This window comes from Apodemus sylvaticus, chromosome 5 (assembly GCF_947179515.1).
Source record: "Apodemus sylvaticus chromosome 5, mApoSyl1.1, whole genome shotgun sequence".
In the NCBI taxonomy this organism is placed as follows: Eukaryota; Metazoa; Chordata; class Mammalia; order Rodentia; family Muridae; genus Apodemus; species Apodemus sylvaticus.
The window spans coordinates 109483638-109506258 of record NC_067476.1 but is presented as its reverse complement, the minus strand read 5'-3'; the positions used below and the strand labels follow the sequence as shown (position 1 = coordinate 109506258).

Genomic DNA, 22621 nt, shown 5'->3' with positions numbered 1-22621 from the left:
TTTAGATTAACAGTACCACATTTGAGGGGATGACTGAGAATGGACTTATAGATGAGGGGAAGTCTTGTCACGGTATGTAATGGAAATTCTGATGCCAGTTCATGTGTTTCATTTAGATGTCCCTGGTAGACTTGGGGAAGAAGCTTTTAGAAGCGGCACGAGCCGGTCAAGATGATGAAGTTCGTATTTTGATGGCAAATGGAGCTCCTTTTACTACAGACTGGGTAAAGAATGATCTTAATGTCATAGAGCTGCTTTTAAAAATGACCACCTCTTCTTCTCTTCCTCCCAGATAAAAGTTAATCCAGTGTTTATGCTGAGGCATTTCTTCAACCCTAATTAAACTGTCTTTTAAATGAATGGCTCATATTTTCTTAGTGACAGACATTATCCACTCTATGAACAAAAGTTGCTGGTTTCAAAGACTCTGGACTGTACTAGTTTGGTGTAATTATAATATACAGCTGCCAGTGAGAGACTCGATAATTCACAAAGTAACAAAGATGGAGTTTCAGCTGCTTGGGAGGGGCAGGGGAAGGAAAAAAAAAGTTGCATTTTGGTTGCTACTTGTAAAATTGTAAGAAGTGCTATCATGGAGGCAGAGGCAGGGAGATCTGTGGAGTAAACTTCAGAACATCCAGTGAGACCCTGTCTCACAAAAACAGAAAACAAGAACAAAACAAAGGAAGAAGGAAGGAAAGAAAGAAAGAAAGAGAGAAAGAGAGAAAGAAAGAAGCGGGGGAGAGAAGAAAAGAAATGTAAGCAAACCAACTAGGAAGAAAAGAAAGGGAGCAGTCTTTTGCAATATAGAAGGTACTGTGGTGGAGGCAGAAGACATACCCGTTCATTCCTAGGGTAAAGTAAAAGGGCTGGGCTTCGGAATCCACGTTAACTCTCTACTCAGAACAACAGAAAAGTCTGCTCCCTCCCACTCCTATACAGGGTTTCTCTGTGTAGCCCGGCTGGCCTGGAACTAGCTCTGTAGACCAGACTGGTGTCAGACTCAGAGATCTGCCTCTGTCTCCCAATTTCTGAGATTAAAGGTGTGTGCCACCAGAAATTTCTGATTTTTGACTTTTTGTCTTTATTCCTTGTTTTTAAACTTTTCTTGTAAAATTTTCTTTTAATTTTATACAACTCCTGCATGCCTTTCATGTACCTTCAAAAACTACATCATGGTAAATCTTATTCCTCTATGAACTTTCTTGATATTATTTTAAAGCAAATCCCAGGAACTGGCATTTCATTTTTAAGTATTACAACATTTGTCTATCAGATAAGATGCTTTCAAGATCTTCTGCTTAGTGCTGAACTGAGCCAGGGAGGGCTGAGGCTTGTCTTTGCTCCCCGCAGCCAGAGGCAGAGACAGGTGGGGCTTAGTGAGTTCAAGGCCAGCCTGCTTTACAGAGCCAGTTCCAGGACAACTAGGGCTACACAAAGGAACACACACAACAAATAAACAAACAAACACCAGTGAACCTGGAACACTGAATATAAGCAGGGGTCAAGAGAATTTGTTTTCTAAGAAAGTTTGCTGCCTTTAGATTTCTTTGTTAGCTTCCCAGATCACTAGCAAGGGGTACTGAAGATAAACACCAGGGAGTGTGCCTCAGGACTAACACTGTAAGACAGTATCTCAGAATACTAGCATCTCACCCCACCTCCTCTTCTCCCTGCTCTTGTGTGAGGCCCTGCAAAGAAATGACTAGATGTGAATGAGGGAGAGAGGGAAAAATTTATTGAAGAGAATTTGGAATCAAAAGCACATCTTGTACATTTGAAGCCTGAATTCACAAACACCATGTCCCCGACAGCCCGAGGACTGATGTGAAGCTTCTTTGGACCAGGGTTCTTGCACTCATGTCCCTGGAAGAAGCAAATGCACATTCCCTAGAGAAACCTACTTTTTAAAATCCCAGCTTCAGATCCACTAAGAACCTTTCAAGGAAAGAGAGTAGTCAAGAGTAATTAACACCCAAACACAAAGCAGCTTGAAGTCTTGCTGAAAGAACCTGACAGCAGAAGCTGACCTGCTGAGGATTCTAGGTAACATCCACTAACAAGTTAGAGACAACTGCAGACTCCTTGGAGAGCTGATGGGAGGAAACCGGGGTGTAATATGGACACACCGTAGAAAGTGTAAGTCATATCAGGAGCTATGAGAGATGCCAAGAATGTTGTCCATAGTGACAGAGGTGGAGCTGGCCCAACGCTCATCAGTCTAAGTGGACCTGCAAAGCAGGCGTGGTCAGGGTGAAGCAGTTTGAAATACATATCTAGAATTTCCAGAATTGATAAATGCTTACAAATTCAAGTAGCCCAGCAAATTTTTAGCAGAATCACATTGTTGGAAATTCATGCTTATGAGAGCTTTCTCAGTGGTTGAGAGCACTTGTTGCTCTTGTAGAGGACCTGGGCTCAGTGCTTAGCTCCCACGTGGCACCTCAACTGCCTCGCACTCCTATTGCAGAGGATTTTTCTGGCCTCCACAGGCACTGCACAGATATGGTGCACAGACATACATGCGGGAAAACACTCATACACATAAAATAAAAATAATTTCTTTTTAAAGAAATTACATACTAGGTATATCATCATGATGCTGTAAGAGTACATGAAGACAGAAGGATCATAACTATGCATTAGTATCCACAGTATATACGGAATTCCTGTGGGTCAGCAATAACAGACAGATGGCTCAGAGAGGTACTTCACCAAGATGAAGTTTGAATGGCCAGGAGATACGAAGCAGTGCTCAAGTTGATCAGTAAGTGAAAAATAAAGCCAGAACCTATTAGACACATCTACTAGGTTGGCAAAGTAAGGTCTGGAGTGCAACATGGTGAGGAGTCAAAAGAAGGTGAATTGATGTAGCCATTTTGGATGACAACTTGATGGTGCTTAGTACATTTTTTTTGTTGTTTTTTTTGTTTTTTGTTTTTTGGATTTTTTTTTTTTTTTTTTTTTCCCCCGAGACAGGGTTTCTCTGTATAGCCCTGGCTGTCCTGGAACTCACCCTGTAGACCAGGCTGGCCTCGAACTCAGAAATCCTCCTGCCTCTGCCTCCCAGAGTGCTGGGATTACAGGTGTGCGCCACCACCGCCCGGCTTGCTTAGTACATTTTAACTGTGCCTACTCTTTGTAGCAATTGAGCTTCTAGACTATAGAAGAAAATCTTATTTATGTGCTTGAGTTACTAGAAGACCATATGTAGCAGAAATTTTTATAATAAAATTGAGAACAAAACAGTGTTTATCAGTTGATAAATTGGATTAGTTATGGCTTTTCTGGAGTGGATTTTTGTAGAGTTAGTGTGCTATAGTCTTGCCCATTAACACGAATGCATCTTGTAAACATAGTAAGCAATAGACAAGTCACAAGTACACATGGTAGGACTTCAGTAAACTTCAAAACAGGGAGAACAAAGAACACCATTTAAGGATTAAAACTGATACAAATGAAAACAAAGAAATACTTGTCAAACAGTTCTGACTAGGGACTGGGGAAATGGGAGTGGTAAATGAACCAGTACCCTATATATCCATACGAAAACTGATTCTTTTTTTGAGTAGCATTTTTCTGAGGGACAAGGGAAGGGCTTATGACTAGGGGGCAACATGTGAGAGCATTTAAAGTCTTAGAAAGGTGTTCCTTTCAGACTGGTGTCGACTTGACAGCTCTTTAGCTATTCTTGAAACCATATGTAAATATGCATGTTGTATGTACATTTTCTTTCTTTGTGAGCCAAAAAGAAAGTCTTAAGAATAACAACAGAAATACAAAGTAGACCTCAGCACCTCTCTAAGTAAATCTCAGTGGTTGTTCAATAAACTGTGAAAGGCTTTCATTAAATATAGAATTTGAAAGGAGAAAAGACCAGTTATATGAAAATACAAAGCATGAAAAAGGATTATTCAATAATCTCCTTTGATCTGTGAGGGTCTCTTAAAACTCTGTAAAATAAATGACTTTTTGTTGTAATAAAATAATTGTTTTTAAAGTTTGCCTTGTATTACGTCACTTGTGTGTTAGAGGCAAAGTGGTGACCTGTCTGCACTTCCAGTTCTTTTATAATGTTTTCACCTTACTGTGAAAACATTAGCTGAAACCAATACATGAAGGTCTTAGAACAATGTGGTCCATAGAACGTGATTTAAAAACTGAGGTGATGGTTCAGAGCTTAAGACCATTTGCTGCTCTTGCAGAGGACCGGGTTCAGTTCCTTGCATCTGCGTGGTGCCTTTCAACCTTCTATTACCCTAGTTCTTGGGGCTATGTCCCATTATATTCAGGCAAAGCATTCATACACATAAAGTAAAATTAATAAATCTAAAATTAAAAAAGCCAGAGGTGCTAATTAACAGTGTCAGCCTTGAAAATTATATGATCTGATGAAATATCTCTTTTTATATTACTGACTGGCAATCAGGTTAGTGGGCTTTTTTGTTCTTAATGCATGTAATATAATGTAAGCTAAATTTTACCTATTTATATTTATGCCTCTGATGCAAATTTCTTCATTTTTCAGGTCATAATTATTTCTAATTATTTAAAGGATTTATTATTTTTGTGCATTGGTGTTTTGCATGTTTGTATGTCTGTCTGTGTTAGATTCTCTGGAACTGGGGTTATAGACAGTTGTTAACTGCCATTTAGGTGCTGGGAATCGAAAACCCAGGTCCTCTGGAAGAACACCCATTTTAGTCACTGAGCCATCTCTCCAGCTCCATTAACTCTAATTATTAATAATGTTAACTCTAGTTTTTCTGTTAGTAACAAAGAACTAGGCATGGTATAATCCCAGCTCTTAGGAGACTGAAGCACCATCTCAAGTTTGAGACCTGAAACTTTGTCTAAAAGTAGAGCAAGGGAGAGGAGCAAGGAGAAGAGAATTTGAATGAAAGGAATCACTGACTTTTTCCACACTAATACATGTATGGGACTTCTTGAGGACTTCTGTGAAGATAAGCCTGAGTTGAGTCAAAATTTTTTTGATGTTTGAATTACTATATATATAATGTAATATGCTTCACTGTTTAAAAATACAGACTAGTTTGTAGTAGAATTATATTGAAAGCAACTAAAGAACTGGATTTTCTTTGTGTGTGTGCATGTGCATGTGCATGCATGTGTTTCTGTGTTACAGTTGGGCACTTCTCCACTTCATCTGGCCGCACAGTATGGGCATTACTCTACCACAGAGGTTCTTCTCCGAGCCGGTGTAAGTAGAGATGCCAGGACCAAAGTGGACCGGACGCCGCTGCACATGGCAGCTTCTGAGGGCCATGCCAGCATAGTAGAGGTTTTGCTTAAGGTATGTCTTTTCTTTTTGGACCGAGGTTTTAAATTTAAACCCCACAAAAAACGTTCTAAGATGAGAAAGGAGATGAGTTTTATTAAATGCCCACTTTCTGTTTGACTTTGGATAGAGCATTGTTATAGATGCCTGTAAGTCTGTCAGATGACTATTGCCTTAAGGTTTTCTTTGGAAGGAAAAACCTTCCCACAGGTGTGTTCTCAGTTAAGAGTCAGCCATTGAGAATCAGCCTGTGTGAGAAGCACTACAGCTTTGCCTTAACATAGTCAGAATCCTTATGCAGGGAAGATTAGTATTGGATGGTTAGCAAACAGATTAACAAGTAATTAAATGTGGGCTTATTTTCAGTCATCTAAATGTCAAAGGTGACACAGAAGATGCTGAAGCAGAGTGACAGCCATTCTTCTTACTTTTTTTTTTTTTTTAAGATTTATTTTATTTATATGAGTATACTGTAGCTGTCTTCAGACACACCAGAAGAGGACCTCAGATCCCTTTACAGATGGTTATGAGCCACCATGTGGTTGCTGGGAATTGAACTCAGGACCTTTGGAAGAGCAGTCAGTGCTCTTAACCACAGAGCCATCTCTCCTGACAGCCTGACAGCCATTATTCTTGACCCCTTTCATCCTAGCCTGTAGATGAACTCAGGCGAAAGAAATGCAAGGAAGTCTGATGTAAATCACATGTAATCCTAGGTATTTTAAAGCCACATTACAAAGTACAAACTCATGTTAATATTTAATTAATTCAGTGCATTGAAACATTCTCATTTCAACATGAGAGCAGAATACGAATCTTTACTGTTTCCTACTGTTTTGTATTGAACTCCAGTGCTTATTTACACAAAGCGCACCTGTGTCCTCACTAGCTGCAGTATGCTGAATAGCCACATCTAGCTTGTTGTATATGACAGTGCCTTCTGTAGCTTCCTTCTGAGTCCTTAGGTTATTCTTGTTTTGAAAGCAAAGGGTATGTACATTTATTGTAAGGGATCACTCCCTGGAGAAAAACTCAGTGCTGCCCTTCACCTGGCAGGCTGCTTCAGCCCTGTGTGCCCCTGTCCGAGTACTAAACACAGAATTATCTTATTTCAAGAACTTAGAAGAAAAGTAGCTAGAAAAATCAGCATGATAGAAAAATGATTAAGTGACAGATAACTGATGATTACTGAACATGTATTTAATACCTCCGCCCCCAAATTAAAGGTGCTTTTTCTTTTTTAAATTGTATATCATCTTCATTTACATTGCCAATAGTAAAACCTTTTTTGATTTTCCCCTTCCCCAAAGACCCCCAACCTCTCCTCCTACCCCCTGCCTCCACGTATATGCCAAAGGTGCTTTTTCTTGCTTAAAAGCATTGTGGCTAGTACTTTCATGTCAGGGATTCTTTATATTTCCTATCTTGAAATATTACTGATTTTGAAATATCTTTTAGCATGGTGCTGACGTCAATGCAAAGGATATGTTAAAGATGACAGCTCTGCATTGGGCAACAGAACATAATCATCAAGAGGTGGTGGAGCTTTTAATCAAATATGGTGCTGATGTACACACGCAGAGTAAATTTTGTAAAACTGCATTTGATATTTCAATAGACAATGGAAATGAAGATTTAGCAGAGATATTACAGGTAACTTGGCTTTGAGTTTAAGAAAACGTGAAAGGCAGCTTGCAGCCAGATGCTCTGTCTTACAGCATTTCCTCCTGGGCTCGGGGCTCTTGAATGGCCACGTTCTCTCCACTCCTCTGCTCATTACTGTCTGCACAGTGGAAGGTTAGGGGCGGCGCTAACCTTCTGTGCTTCCAGTTTCTGAGCTCCCTTTCTGGACATTTAATTATTTTGTTGTACATTTGGATATCATGTTTTATCAAAACAATTGTAAACTACTTTATAAAGAAATTAATATCTCTAGGATGCGTGGATGCGTGATATAGTTTGTTTTTTTAAATTTTGTTTAAAAAATTAAAATTGTGCGTGTGTGTGTGTGTGTGTGTGTGTGCATGTGTGTGCAAGCGAGTGTGATGTGTTGTGGGGGTGGGGGGTGTGTGCCTGTGGGCCAGAGCGTAACTGGATGGAGTCGCTTCTGTCTTCATCTTCACGTGGGTTCTGGGGACTGAACTAAGGTCTTCAAGCTCTATGGCAAGCACTTTTAACTGCTGAACCATCCTGAACCCCCTCTTCATTTTAAACTTACTTTGCCTAACATTGATATATTTACATTTTACATTTTAAAACATGTTAGTTGGGATGTAGCAAGCGGTATGCCTCTCTGAGCAGGAGTTTGATTTGGTGGGGCTTTGATGCCCGGGAACTGAGTACAGAGCTTTACTCCAGTCTGCTTTAAGGACTGAGCCGGTTCGACACTTGGTTTCCATTCCTGCCAAGATGATCTGTTCCCCTTTCATCTTTTTCCAGTGGTACAGCTTTTGAGAGTTTCCCCAGGCAGCCCCCTCCTCCTCCTGACCCCGTCTCTTCCCTCATCACCTCGAATATGGCTGAAGCACTCAGTGGCAAAAACAGTAGATACCAAGGCAGACACATCTGACTAAAATTGGCAAAACTTTGCCAAGGTTTTGTGGTATAAGTGATAGAGTCTGTTATTCTGGTTCCTTTCTTTCCTTTTTCACCATCTATCTATAAAAATGAAACAAACAGCTATTTGTAGACATAGTTATGGTTGATTTTTCTGGTAATTGGAATTACTTCACCCTTCTTGTCCTGTTCTCAGTAGGACTCCAAGATCACCTGACTTCATTAAATGTTCACAACTTTATTGTAAGATGTGTTATGTGCTGGGAGGTAATGAGTCAGATCTTGGCTCTTGTTTTTCATATCTGGGAATATAATTCAAGAGTTGAGATTTAAAGATTGAAAATAATTAAATGGGAAGGCCAAACTTTAATATGTTGTGTTATGCATTACCTAATGTGATAGAAGTAATTTAAATAATTGTACAGAACAATAGACTATCTTACATTGCATACGTTTTCTGTAAGAATCTATGAGATTCTTACTAATTTCTTCTTCAGTAAGGTTTGCTGTGAGTCAAACCTTTACTCAGTGCTGTGCTCTCAGTGCTTCTTCAATATCAAGTCTTCCCATGTATTGTGTGGCTTTCCTGAGAGACTGTTTCTTCATGTGTGCATTTATATACTACATTGAGAACCTGTCCCAGATGTGCTGCCTGTAATTCTGAAAATGCTGTGATAATCTGTTCCCTAGATTGCTATGCAGAACCAAATCAACACCAACCCGGAGAGTCCTGACACTGTGACAATACACGCTGCCACACCACAGTTCATCATTGGACCCGGAGGGGTGGTGAACCTTACAGGTCTGGTATCTAAGGCAACAGGTATTGAGATGCTTGTAGGATAGCTGTTAGGATGTGAAGCTAGTAGGTATTCATCAGATTAAGGAAGGACTGTTGGAGAATGGGGGTAAGAGTACCATCCACTCTCTTGGTCTCCTAGTTATTTACAAACTATTTTTCTAAGATAAACAAATCTAAAGAAAGGCAGTCTTACACAGTGTATGACAGTATTTAATACCTTTCCAAAACTGATGCTATCCGGTGTTGGTTAAAATTTTACTGAGATTGGAAGATGAGTGGGGTACACAGAGTTAAGCACCCTAAAATGTGAATTCTGTTTTCTTCTCTCCTAGATGAAACGGGAGTATCTGCTGTCCAGTTTGGAAACTCCTCTACGTCAGTATTAGCTACATTAGCTGCCTTAGCTGAAGCATCTGCCCCTTTGTCCAATTCTTCAGAAACTCCAGGTTAGAAAACAAGTGAGGTCTATACACTGACTGTTTCACTCTGTTGAGGTTTCCCTCTGGGCTTAGCATTTTTGAATCCTGTTTAAGAAATCTCTTTAGAGTTTATTGCAGTGTTTTATTTTCTTTAAGAGTTCTACTTATAATTTGTGTTTACCTCTGCAGTTCTTTCAGAATTGGTTGGCTGCACTTTGTGTTATTTGCGTATATCTTATTAATTAAAGTTGTTTTGTATCAGCCACCATGATATATGAGGTAGTGTCCTGATCCCATCCTTATTCAAGATAAATAATAAGCTGCAGGTCTGGGTGCTTACAGAGGCCGGGAAGATAACAGAGGACTAAGGTGGAATGAGCCTGTGCACACCTGACGTGAAGTAGGGTGGGAGCACCCACTGCCCAGCATTCCCTGAGTGTAGTCATGCATCCCGTCTTGCCAGATCTTGAGCTTACATGGGCAAGAGCAATCATAATGAAAATTTTGCCGTGTTGGCAGTGGGGAGATACTAAGTGTGAATGGAGCAGAAGTTCAGGAGGTATGTTCCTGAGGTGCATACCAATTAAAGAAATACAGTCTCAGATTTAGTTGGTACATGCTCAGTTTTTTGGGTTGGTTTTTTTTTTTTTTTTTTTTTTTTTTTTTGAGGTAGAGGGTTTTCATGGACTACCTCCTTGAGTAAGAACATTTGCTCTGCAAACACGAGGGCCTGAGGTTGGAGCCTCAGAACCCAAATGAAAAGCTGCACGTACCTGTCCCCCAGCATTGGGAGGGCAGACACCCCAACATTGGGAGGGCAGACACCCCAGCATTGGGAGGGAGGAATAGGTAGATTCCTAGAGCTGGCTTGCCAGCCAGTCTAGCCGCATAAACTTCAGGTCAGCGAGAGACCGTGTTTTAAGCCAATAAGGTAGACACATACACCTGACAACCTGCCTTAGCCTCTTCCTTGGGGTGTAGACACATGAGTGTGCACACACATGCATCACACACAGACCACCCCCAATAGCTTTTCAGAAAGCTTTTATTTTATAGCTCTAGCCTGTAAACCTACAACTTTTCTTTGCATAATTTGTAATTATGTAATACTTTGATCAAATAGAAATCTATTATTTTCCTTCTTTTTATATTTAAAAACTTGTAAGATGTATTTGAAGTGTCTAGTAGTGGTTGAAAATTATGTTTCTCAAAGTGAAGTTTGCACCAGGAAGCTTTTATATTATATTTTTGGTCTGTTCCAAAATAGGGTAATGAGACTTAGGGATAAGTGACCAGGTCACATAAGTCACATGGTTTTACCTTTTTTGTTCTTAATCTCAGGTTAGATTATAGGATTCTACCTTCAAACTGTTAGGTTTTCCAGTAGTCTGTTTCTTGTAAATATTTCTACATGAAAGTGTTTAGTCTTGGTGCTTTGTGAGGAATGTCTCCTTCCTAACCTTATTTCGGCTTGTGACTTGGTAATTCAGCCTCAAAGGCACTGCGCTGTCTGCCTTTCCTCATTCCAGCCTGACTTTATATTACATCAATGAATAGTTAGGATGTTACAGCTACTTTTTATTAAGTCCATTTGTACACACATGCACACTTTATATCTACAACCTTCTAAAGTTTTAAGGTTGCTTTTTTCATACATATTTCAACATTTGGCTTTTAGATTGTTCTTTAGGTTTGGGATGTGTACTTTGTCTTCTATAATTGTCTTCCTATTAATTTTTTCATAAATATTTTACCATCACACAACTTAAAAGAGCTTTTTAGATGAAAGGCAGGAACTATTATCTTAATGGCAGCCACTGACAAAAGTGCAGAGATGAAAGTTCCTGGGTTGAGCCCTGACTGTGTGATCTCAGAAGTCTTCTGTCTTATGTACACTGAAGCTTTTAAATAGTAGTACTTGTAGTTAGTATTCAACCAGTGAGCGTCTCTTTTTCATATGGATATTTAAAAAGAAATCAAAGCAATCATGTACTGAAGGCTTTCATAATTATTCTATTGAATATATTGCTATTTTGTGCTCTCTGCTTTGTCTTGTGACTAGTTTCCTGAAATCATCTTAATGTGCTTGGCAGCCCAGCATCATTATTGCTTAAGGCAAACAAAATCACGAGAACTTGCAGAGGCTTGTTCGCATTTTGGGTTTTCCTGGGTTTGTTTTGTGATCCTGTGAGCAAATAGCACTGTTGTAGGACTGAAGCTGGGCCTTTTGTCAGAACCACTTTGAAACCCAGTTGTGGACAGATACATCTCTTACTAACACTCTTCCATGGGATACTTTGGGAACATTTCAATATCCTGATCACCAAAACATTTCACCAGTGCATTTGGCACGTATTAACAACACTTGTTTGAGCCAGCGATTATAATTGCAATTTTTTAGTCCTTCCTTCTTCTGTGTTAATTAGTGCACTCTTCTGTAAAAAAAAAAAAAAAGAAAGAAAAGAAAAAGCCTTTCGTTCCTTTTGAGTCTGTTGTTATAATGGAGTTTTTAAAAGTTCACTGTAGTGTAGTCGTGGCTCAGTTCACAGCACAAGGCAGATGGTGCATGTGTCTTCCATTGCTAATGGTCGTTCTTAACTTACACTCATGCTTTACACATAGGCATTTTGTATACCATTGTATGATGACCGTAGTCTATTTACTGCCAACGAGGATTTGGTTATCTCTAGTTTTACTTTTTAGCAGCTACAGTAATGCTGTTAGGATGTTAATGAGCATGTTTTTTTTGTTTGTTTGTTTTGTTTTTTTTGTTTTTTTTGAGATAGGTGTAGGATTGCTTATGGGAAAGGATTTTTGGCAATATTAACTTGTGTGTGTTTTTTTTTTTTTTTAAACTTAGGCAAGGCAAAGGCAAAATTTCTAACTGTTAGAATTCTCTATGCACCTCGTAGAAATTATTGAGAGCATATTTAGGGGCTTGGTTTATGCAAAATTTGAATTCCACATTGCCATATAGCACCAGGTCTGTTTGCTGCTTACTTACTAAAGTGCCCTTGTTCACTCAGTCCAAAACGAATCCTGCTTGTTCTGCACGTCCTTTAATATGTCAATATGTCTAGAGTATATTCATAAAGTTCTTCTTTGAATGTGTAATTGTATTAAGAAGTAGATATAACTTTAGTTATTACCTAAAGTGATCTTTTATTTTACTTCATGCAAAGAAGTACAATATAGAGAAGTGAAGAAGAAAGGTTATTAAAATACAGTTCTAAAAAGATGGCTGGAACTCAATTATAAATTGTGAGACTTGCAATCAGCTACTTATATAGATGTCTACATTACCATTGGTGGTGACATTTAAAAACCTTGTAAAAATTGTCCTGTCTAAGAGACACAAAGCAAAATGAATTTCTGTCAATATTCAATTTTGTTTTTACTTCCCCCCCCCCCCCCCCTCTAGTAGTGGCCACAGAGGAAGTGGTTACCGCAGAATCTGTGGATGGTGCAATTCAGCAAGTAGTTAGCTCAGGGGGTCAGCAAGTCATCACGATAGTTACAGACGGAATCCAGCTGGGGAACTTGCATTCCATCCCAACCAGTGGGATGGGCCAGCCCATCATTGTGACCATGCCCGATGGACAGCAAGGTGAGTACAGATGTCTGCAGGAAGTCTGTTGTGTTCAGTATTCAGGGCACTTACATATGCACTGAATTGTATTTGTATTGCCTTTTACAGTGGTTATAATTCTCTGATTTTTATTTTCTTGGGCTAGTAGCTTACTATGAGCACTTAGTAGACAGAATTAACCTCAAAGTATTGTTTGGAAAATGAACTTTAAAATTATTATAAATTATTGAGAATAAACATTGAACAATTTTTGTAGACCATTTTATGCAATTCAGATATTCTGAGAATTTCAAAAATACCATATAAGAGAAACTACTAAAAGTACAAGTTGAGGTTGTAGAGCCTGAGAAATGTGGGGAGCTGGGAGGCAGAGCTCTGGGTGTTTGGAGACAGAAATGCAAGAGGATGCTCCTGTCGTCAAGATGGCGGGAGTCTAATCTTTAGGGCCAGGTGCCTGCACTGCACACATGTCCAAGCCACAAAATGTTGAGTCTAACTGGAGAGATCTATGCTCAGCATGCTCATAAAGGCTGTACTCTCTTTCCACTGCTAATTAGGATTAACATTTTCCTATTTAATAGTGTTTGGGTGTACACATGAACATTTTAGCATACGATATTAACAGAGTGAAGCAGCTAAGATATGATTGGTCACTGGGTAATTAGGACACTTGTTTTGATGAAGTGAATTTCAAAAAAAAAAAAACCCAGAAAGGAAATGCTGGCCATATTTCTAATTGAGAGAATGGAAAAGAAAGAACATTAAAACCAAGCCTGAAGACATGAGACAAGTAGGCATTTGGAAGCTTGGAGAACACCAGTCTGCTAACCACAGGGTGGCTGGGGTGCTGTTCTCTGGTATATCAGCACACTATATACAGCTATGGAAGCCATGACCCAGTGCCTTCTATCCATCAGCACTGAACCCCAGGAAGAATGCCTTCAGATCAGGTGCTCCTCAAGAGCACCAACGCTGTATGTACGTGCTGCATATAACAGTTAGTTTGAACATGAACAGAGCTGGGTATAAATCGTCTCATACACAGGAAGTGAATGCACCCCATCCGCTTAGTCAAGAGAACGGAAGGATGTCCTCAGAGCCCTCCGTTTCCTCCTCTCCACTCTTGCCTCCACTGTATGTGTGAGGATCTAGCACCACACCTTTAACCCGTCGGGTTGAAAATACTCCTAGCATCTATCCCTTGACCAATAGTGTGGATAGGTCTGTGTGCCTTTTGGAAAAAGGCTGCTTCTTGGTGCTAAGAGCATATCTGGATTCAGGAATAGATTGACCAGTCAAAGCACTTCTACCTGTTGCCCCTTGATACCTCCAAGATCAACTGTTTTTACGATATAAACAAATTCAGTAGAGGGAGGAACATGAAGGATACAGACGTGTTTGACTGCACAGTTCTCTATAGGCTACCGGAGGGCAGATATGACACATGGCATCCTGTTCCTGTGTGTACATGCTGTTCCTGTGCACATGTTCACGAACATACATGTGCACCATGATTCTGAGGGGGATTCCTGCCTTGCTGGCTCTAGGAAAACTTCTAGAATGTTCTTCTGCCTTTCAATCCTAGGACAGGCTGGCTGAGAATCTGCCATTGCATGTGACTCCTAAGGATGTATCCAGAAGACATGCCTGAATTGGCTTCTTATGAGTCACATCTAGGTCCTGGTAGTGTGCTGCTCTGAGTAGCAATGGACTGGTGTAGTGAATACTAGAAGGGTTTGTTCAATTAGGTGCTGGGATCCAGCAGAATTAGGTCATGACAAAGGCTGAAATCAGAAGTCTGGTAGCACTTCCACTGGCTCCCACAGATGGTCTCTAGGCAATGTGTCAGTACTGTATGCTACTACCAGAGGGGGTGTAAGGTACATGTGGGCACCAGCTGTTTCATGTGAATGCACAGACACTACTTTGAAGTGTTCATGAACCAGGAACAATCTAGTTTTAAGTGTGGCAGACTTATCACTTGCCACTTTGGCTTCTGTAGGAAGTCTACCAAATTAGTCAACTTGCCAATGATGGTCACAAAAAAAAAAAAAATCAAGTTATATTTTCTTTTTCTTTTCTTCTTCTTCTTCTTCTTCTTCTTCTTCTTCTTCTTCTTTTTTTTTTTTTTTTTTTTTTTTTTTTTTTTTTTTGGTTTTCCGAGACAGGGTAGCCCTGGCTGTCCTGGAACTCACTCTGTAGACCAGGCTGGCCTCAAACTCAGAAATCTGCCTGCCTCTGCCTCCCAAGTGCTGGGACTACAGGCGTGTTCCACCACTCCCAGCAGCCAAGTTATATTTTTTATTAATAGCAAGAAGATCTCAAAGCTGTGGCACTACTTTTCTGTTGCATACAAACTCTCCTAACATGGTGTGTTAGCACTCTGGTCAGATTGTCTGTATGGGCAAGAGGATCCCCTGCCTGGGCACAGGCGACTTGGCTACTTCCTGAGATATCTTTAGTTCCTTAGCCACATGCTGGAGACCAGCTTCTTAGAGGCCGCGCTACACTTTTGAAATATAGGGCCATCAGCAGCCTTCTTCCTCAGGGACCTCCCTCTCAAGAGTTTTATAGCTTTTACTCCATTACAGAAACAAATAGAAGAAATCACAAGCCTCAAGCTGAACTGATGCCTGGGCTTTTAGTCCACACTCTGTCAGCAGTGTTGGCTTTAATAGGTTGTTTGAGTTCTTGATTTCTACTTCTGGCACAGCCTCTCCAGGTATGAGATATGTATGGTAGTGTGGAACCAATAACTGAAGGAATATGACTATGGTGTGGTCCTTTTCATCTGTGGAATATGGATAAATAGCCAGACCTGTTAGTACCTGATCCTGCAGCTCCATTGATCAAATTGCTAAGTTTTTTTTTTTTTTTAAAGGAGATGGATTAAAGTCCTTGTCACTTGTTTGTGTGGGTTTTTTTTTTGTTTTGTTTTGTTTTGTTTTGTTTTGTTTTTTAAGGATCTCATAAAGCTGAGTCTGCAGGCAGATCTCTGTAAGTTCAAGGCCAGCCTGCTCTACATAGCAAGTTCCAAGCCAGTACTGCACAGTGAGACCCTGGGCCAAAAAGGGGTGTGGGGAGCTCTGGACATGGTAGCATACATCTCAGATAAGGGCGGGGGTGAGGGTTGGGGGACGGAGACAGACAGGTGGATCCCTGAAGCTCACTGACCAGCCTGGCTGTGTCACAGAGCTCCACAGAGCTTTTCTCTGACCTTCATCCCTATACACACACCACCTCACACCTCCCCTACCCCTCCCTCACTTTATTATTTTGTTTGCTTGTTTTTGAAGCAGACAGGGTCTCTAGGTGCACAGGCTGGTCTGGAACTCACAGAGATTCAACTACCTATGCCTGGCTGCTGGAATTAAAGGCATACACCACCACACATAATTTTGTTTGTTTGTTTGTTTTTTCAAGACAGGGTTTCTCTGTGTAGCCCTGACTGTCTTGGAACTCACTCTGTAGACCAGTCTGGCCTGGAACTCAAAAATCCGCCTGCCTCTGCCTCCCAAGTGCTGGGATTAAAGGGGTGCACCACCACCGCCTAGCTTCTTTGAAGTTTTAAAATGGAGAATGAACAAAGAAAACAAATGATGTCCGTCCCTTGTCTCCAAATGTTCAGGCATACTTAGGCACACATCCACATAAACATTTATGTGCACCACACACATACACATACAAACTGGATTAAACAAAACTGTCTCTCAAACCAGACATTTTTCACACTAATTTTTTTTATGAGCAGATATAAGACATCATGTTTTGTAAATGTCAAGGAGCATTCACTTCTTCCTGAGTAAATGTAATATGTCATTAAAAAATGTTAGTGTGTTAGTAACACAGTGTCAGAAACTGTAACTTAATAGACATTAATTTCCCATGGTCCAACATTAAGTATCAGCAGGTTTCTTTGGCTTGTCCATAGCTGCCTTCCAGCTGTGTCCTATCTTCTCTCAAAAGGACACAGAGTTTGGATAGCTCATGATTTTACCTTGATTATATTGAAGGGCCCTACTTCCACATATAATCATTCTAGGTTCTGAAGGTTACAACTTTTACATACAAATTGGAGGATAGGAGGGACATAATTTAGTTCTGTAACTAGTCAAATGGATTCTAAAGTTAATGTTGCTAGAGCAAAAAAATTAGAAAAACTCTGAAAAAGAAAAATGGTAAACCGTTAAAGCCTCTATATTATGTATAACATGCTCTGTATTATGTCTAGTGAAAGACAACTTCCCCATTCTTGTTATAAACATAATGTGATATGAATAAAATGAAGTAACATTTTCTTGGTATTGTTAATATTGTAAACATTTATTTTATGTGTATGAGAATCTACCTACATACTTTTATGTGTACTATATGCATGCAGTAATGGTGGAGGCCAGAAGAGGGTGTCATAGCCCTTGGAACTGGAATTATAGATAGTTGGAAGCTGCCATGTGGTGCTAGGAATTGACCCAGGACCTCTGGAAGAGCAGCTCTTAACTGCTAAGCCACCTATTCAGCCCCATTTCTAATGTTTTATATTACCGTGCATTGTGCTAAATTAATGCAAGTTTCACTATTTTTAAATTTGTTACCTTTGTTACTAACAGAAATCTTAATGTTCTGACAAAAGAGTGCTTACCTGTATTTGCTTGTTGGGAGGAGACTGTGCCCTGTAACACACAGCAAGGGAGGGCACTCCTCTGCCACATGGTCCCAGCCACTGAGTTCCAGTCCGGCTTGCTGGCACTGCCCTTACCTGAGGAGCCCTCTTGCTGGCCAGGTTTTAATAAGGGATCTGAGACAGGGTTTCACTGTGTAGACCAGGCTGGCCTTGAACTCACAGAGATCTGCCTGCCTCCCACCATGCTCCTTTTTGACAAAAAGTTTTGATAGTCTTAGAAAACAACTGTAATTTTCCTTGGGACTTAAAAACATTAATTAAATTTTTTTCTTCATGGCTGTCAAATATGTTCTATACTGCTGTGCAAAGCAAGGGTATGTATGCACTTCTGTATGCTCATGTTTTTATGACATCAAAAATGTAAACAGTGCCCATGAATCCACTAGGGAAGCAGCTATGAACAGTGCCACAGGAGTGTGCATTCAGGGACAGTATTAGCAGGCAGAGGAAAGCTGTGTACTGGGAAAAATGGAGTTGATAAAGCAGATGCGTGGTAAAGAGCGTTGCGTTGCGTGTGCTCCAGCGGGTGTACTTCACGTGTGTCTCCCACGTGTTTGTTGTTTTTACACAAACTATTGTAAGACTAATACACAAGAAAATAATAAAAGTAATTCTATGAGCAGGTGCCCAGGACGCTCTTACATATGCATCTTTAATATCACGTTGGCATTGAGCTGTGTGGATGAGTATATTATGTGTAGGAGTGCCGTCAGTGGCCCTTCAGAAAGTGGCCTCAGTGAGAAAATGAAGGGAACCAGCAGGGACCTCTTCACAGAGGAGCAGTGTTGGGAAATTCGTGCTGCAGGAGAGTAGCACCCACTGTATAGTCTTTATCTCTCAGTTGTCAGAGAGTGATGTAACCTGTGCCTCCCTTACATTTTAGTATTGACAGTGCCAGCGACAGACATTGCTGAAGAAACTGTCATCAGTGAAGAGCCGCCAGCTAAGAGACAGTGTATGGAAATAATTGAGAACCGGGTGGAGTCTGCAGAAATTGAAGTAAGGAGCCTTTTACCCGGTGTGTTTTGCCGCAGCCATCCAAAATAAATTTTGTTTCTTTATTATTATTATTACTATTATTATTAATTTGTCATTTATATTTATTACTGGCCATGTTTTGATAAAGAATGAAAGTGAATAGTGTCATCGTTTTGTTTTTGGCCTTAAACATATGGCAAGCCCTCAATAAATAAATATTGAATGAATGATTGAATGAGTGCAGAATTTGTTTGTAACGAAGTTTGCTATCCTGGTAACACTTGCACTGTCTTTGGTTTTTAAACTCCATCTCTTATTTTTTTGTTAAACTTATGCATACCATTCTCACAAGTCATTGAAAATTCTTTTCTTTCAAAAGTGCTGCTCCCTAATGGGCCTGGGAATCCTCTTAGAGCAAGCTGATGTTTGCTAAACAGGTTGTGTTTGTAAATGCAAAAGACAGCTGTTTATTTTGATTTCCTCCTTTGAGGAACTGAATTCACTTGGAGTATTGTTACCATCTTCCTCCTTCCTCTTCCAAACTCATTCGTTGGTGTAACAAAGCACTATCTCTTAGTTTACATGACTGTAAATAAAATTCTATCTACTGAATTTATAATGTCTCCTATAAAACATGATCTTAACGTTGAAGGGCAAATGCAGTAGAAACAGCTCTGAGCTGGAAACTGCAAGCTCTTGACCGCTCTCTGAGTCTGGATTTGATTTCCTCCCAGATTGGAATTGGATGGGTCTCACTTCATGAGTGGTAAAAGCAGGATCCTTGACTTTGCCTTGCTGCCTCTGATGTGTATGAAGTTGATGACTACCTGGCTGTTCTTGTCAAAGGCTCTGCCTACCATAGAAAGGGGGTTTGTTTTTGTGTGCTAAACCAACAGCAACACTTTTCTTATTAAAGATGAGTATATTCTCATACTTCCTTAAACAACAGACAGGTACATCTTATGGACTTAATCACAGCACTTAACTAACCAGAATCTAATTAATCAGACCTTATAAATAAAGCCTGTCTTAAGAATCCACAAAAAACAAACACAAAAGAAATCTATGGCTAATGCTTTAACCAGGATGTCTAGTAAAATTTTAAGTTTTAACTATTGTGTGATGTTTTATTTCTCAAAATTTAAAGTAACACCTACAGGACATTAAAGCTCTGATTTACAAACTAACTTACTTCCCTAAGCAGTATCTTCTTTATATCCTCATTTAATACCCTGCGTGTGCATGCATGTGGAGGCCAGAGGTTGATTCCGGTGTCTCAACCCTCTGTCTTGTTTTCACTTTTTTCTTTTTGAAAATTAAATTTAATTTATGCGCATGAGCTCTTTTCTTGCATGTATGTATGTGTATCATGTGTGTTCCTAGTGCCTGCAGAGTCATTGGATACCCTGAAACGAGTTAAACGTGGTTGGTTGTGAGTTGCCATGTGGGTGCTAGGAACTAAACCCATATCTTCTGTAAGAGCAGTCAGTCACTTAACTGCCGAGCCATCTCCCCAGCCTGCCACCGTGGTTTTTGAGACAGTGTCCCTCACTGAACCTGGAATATACAAGTTTAGCTAGACTTGGGGAGTGGCTTAGAGGAGCAGCAAGTCTCATGGGCCTTCTGTCTCTGCCTCCTTAGCACTTGGATTACAAGTGTGCACATGCCAGCTTTTTTTTTTTTTTTTAAATGTGTGTGCCAGCACAGCCAGGCTATTTATTTATGTATATGAGTACATACTGATGGTTGTGAGCTACCATGTGATTGCTAGGATTTGAACTCAGGACCTTTGGAAGAACAGTCAGTGTTCTTAACCGCTGAGCCATCTCTCCAACCACATGCCAGCTTTTTACGTGGGCCCTGGGGATTCAAACTCAGGTTCTCACAGTCGCACAGGAATGCTTTGCTGAATATGCCGCCATCTCTCCACCTGTAAGGCTCCCTTTATTTTCTTCTGATTGTCAGCTCGTCTATTTGGGGCATAGAAAGTGAAAAAAATTAGTACTTTATTTTCATTATATAATAAAACATTTAAATTATTTGAATTTCATTAAATGTAAGCTTATTTAATAATTTATTTTTTAAACAATAGTGACTTTAGTCCATTCCTTTATTTTTTGGTTTTTTGTTTTTGTTTTTGGTTTTTTCAAGACAGGGTTTCTCTGTATAGCCCTGGCTATCCTGGAACTCACTCTGTTGACCAGGCTGGCTTTGGACTCAGAAATCTGCCTGCCTCTGCCTCCCAAGTTCTGGAATTAAAGGTGTGTGCCACCACTGCCCAGCCATTCCTTTATTTATTAATAACTGGTGTGCCTAACTGTTGCCCACAAAGTCCAGCCTGGTTTCTCTTCTTTCTAGTCTTCCTGAGGTGAGGGAAAGTGATTCCAAGTATGCAAGAGTAAGAATTAAGGTTCAGTAATTAAGTAGACCCAAGGAGAAGAAAGCTTTAGGGAGGTTAGGTTTAGCTTGCTGTAAAGAACAGTGACGTTTTATGTTTGTTTTCAATAGAACTTTCTGGTAATGGAAATCTTATTTTCCATCACTGCAAATGGCTCCAGAACCACTTAGGGTTTTGCGGAGTCTCTGACACAGAGAGAATAGAGGATGGGGCAGCTGGAGTCACAGCATTCGGATATGACATCAGTGGTTACGGCAGGCCAAGTAACCACTGTCCCCTAACACGTGTGTATTCTTAGATGACAGTTGAATTATCCTCAGGGCAAGCTTTTATGCGGTTTGCTTAAATTCATCTTGACCAAACTTTAATCCCAAAAGTTTTTGCAAAAGTGATCTCAAGTGCGGGATTTTGACCCTAAAGGACATTTCACAGTGTCACCACTGCACATTAATAATGCTTAGATTAAGAAAAAACTATAAACTGATGTAAAAGTGAATTGGTGCACCATTTCACAAGGCTTTCTCTATATCTGTGCCCACACTTGTCAGAGTGGCTGACTATAATACATTTCCAGCCAGCAGTTGGAAAACTTTCCTAGTAACCTCTGGAAAAATTCAATTACATTTTCAACAGTTAACTGTAGATATTGCGGATTGTCCGTTGATGGTGAGGAAATGGCTGGCTTGCTTCACTTTAGAAGGGGCAGATGCATACAAGATGCCAGCCGCGCATGCTGCTGCATTCCCGAAAGCACGCTGGCTCCGCCTCTTGCTGACTCTATGTTGGTGCTTTGAAGGGGAAGTGTGTCTCTTACAGATACTTCCTAGGATAAGCAACACTGAGCTGTTCCAGCGGAAGTAATGTGTGGTGGGGGAGGGAGACTGTCCAGAGCAGGCCAGGAGCTAGGTGCCTGTGCTTCTTAGGTGGTTATGTGAGCTCTGGTTAGAGATCACTGTTAATTAGTCAGTTTTGTATTTGTTTATTTTGAGACTCAGTTTTTTTAGTATATTTTTTGTGTGTGGGGTGTAGGGAGTAGGTGACCAGGAACAGGCCTCCTGCACGCTCAGCAAGAGTTAAATCTTCCTCTGAGCTGCCCCTGCTGCACGCCTGCCTTGTTTTCCTTCCTCCCCCCCTTCTTCTCCTCTTCCTTTTCCTCTTTGTCCTCCTCTTTTTCTTCTCTTTCTTTCTTTCTTTCTTTCTTTCTTTCTTTCTTTCTTTCTTTCTTTCTTTCTTTCTTTCTTTCTTTCTTTTCTTTCTTTTCTTTCTTTTCTTTCTTTTCTTTTTTTTTTTTTAGATTTTTGACACAGGGCCTCACTGTGTAGCTCTAGCTGGCCCAGACCTCACTTGGTGTATCAGGCAGCCTCAAGAAGCTATGGCTGCCTCTGCCTCCAGAGTACTGGGGTCAATGTTGTGCACAGTCAGCACGCTCAGCAGGGGGTTTATTTTGTAAATGAATATCCGTGTGTTCTTTAGCTGGGCATAAACTAACTTAACATTAAACTTAACATTTAACTCAGGTTAAGGGTCCTTAGTTTTATTGTTCTTGTGAAAATTGTTCTGTAAATTTTAATTTTTATTAGAATTTTAATAAATTTTATTAGAAATCTTTTTTCAAAATTATTTTTATTTATTTTACTTAGTTTTTTTTTTTCTTTTGTTTTGGGTAGATCCTGCTGTGTGTAGGCCTGGCTGCTCTGGGAATAACCTTGTAGCCCAGGCTTTCCTTGAACTCATGTCTTTGCTTGCAGGGTGCTGAAATCACAGCTGAAATTTCCAGCTGTGTTTAGGTTGTCTGCTCCCGTCAGGATTTAAAGTTCTATATAGTCACATGTCCTTTAGTTCAGGAAGTTTTTCTAGAGCTGGGGAAGAAAGGGCATCTTTATGGAAAAAGCTGGATTG

At 40.1% G+C, this 22621-nt stretch overlaps 1 protein-coding gene across 2 annotated transcripts in view; it reads left to right on the top strand.

The window, feature by feature from the left end:
- Gabpb1 (GA binding protein transcription factor subunit beta 1) overlaps positions 1–22621 on the top strand; it is a 50928-nt gene that overhangs the window by 21775 nt on the left and 6532 nt on the right. Inside the window, exons 2-8 of one of the 2 annotated variants that reach the window (XM_052183508.1) lie at positions 117–224; positions 5147–5314; positions 6758–6952; positions 8546–8657; positions 8990–9103; positions 12501–12683; positions 18230–18345. In XM_052183508.1, the coding sequence (XP_052039468.1) occupies positions 117–224; positions 5147–5314; positions 6758–6952; positions 8546–8657; positions 8990–9103; positions 12501–12683; positions 18230–18345 (996 nt within the window). Of the gene's footprint in view, positions 1–116; positions 225–5146; positions 5315–6757; positions 6953–8545; positions 8658–8989; positions 9104–12497; positions 12684–18229; positions 18346–22621 lie in introns of both variants that reach the window. The other variant, XM_052183507.1, reaches the window with a different exon arrangement.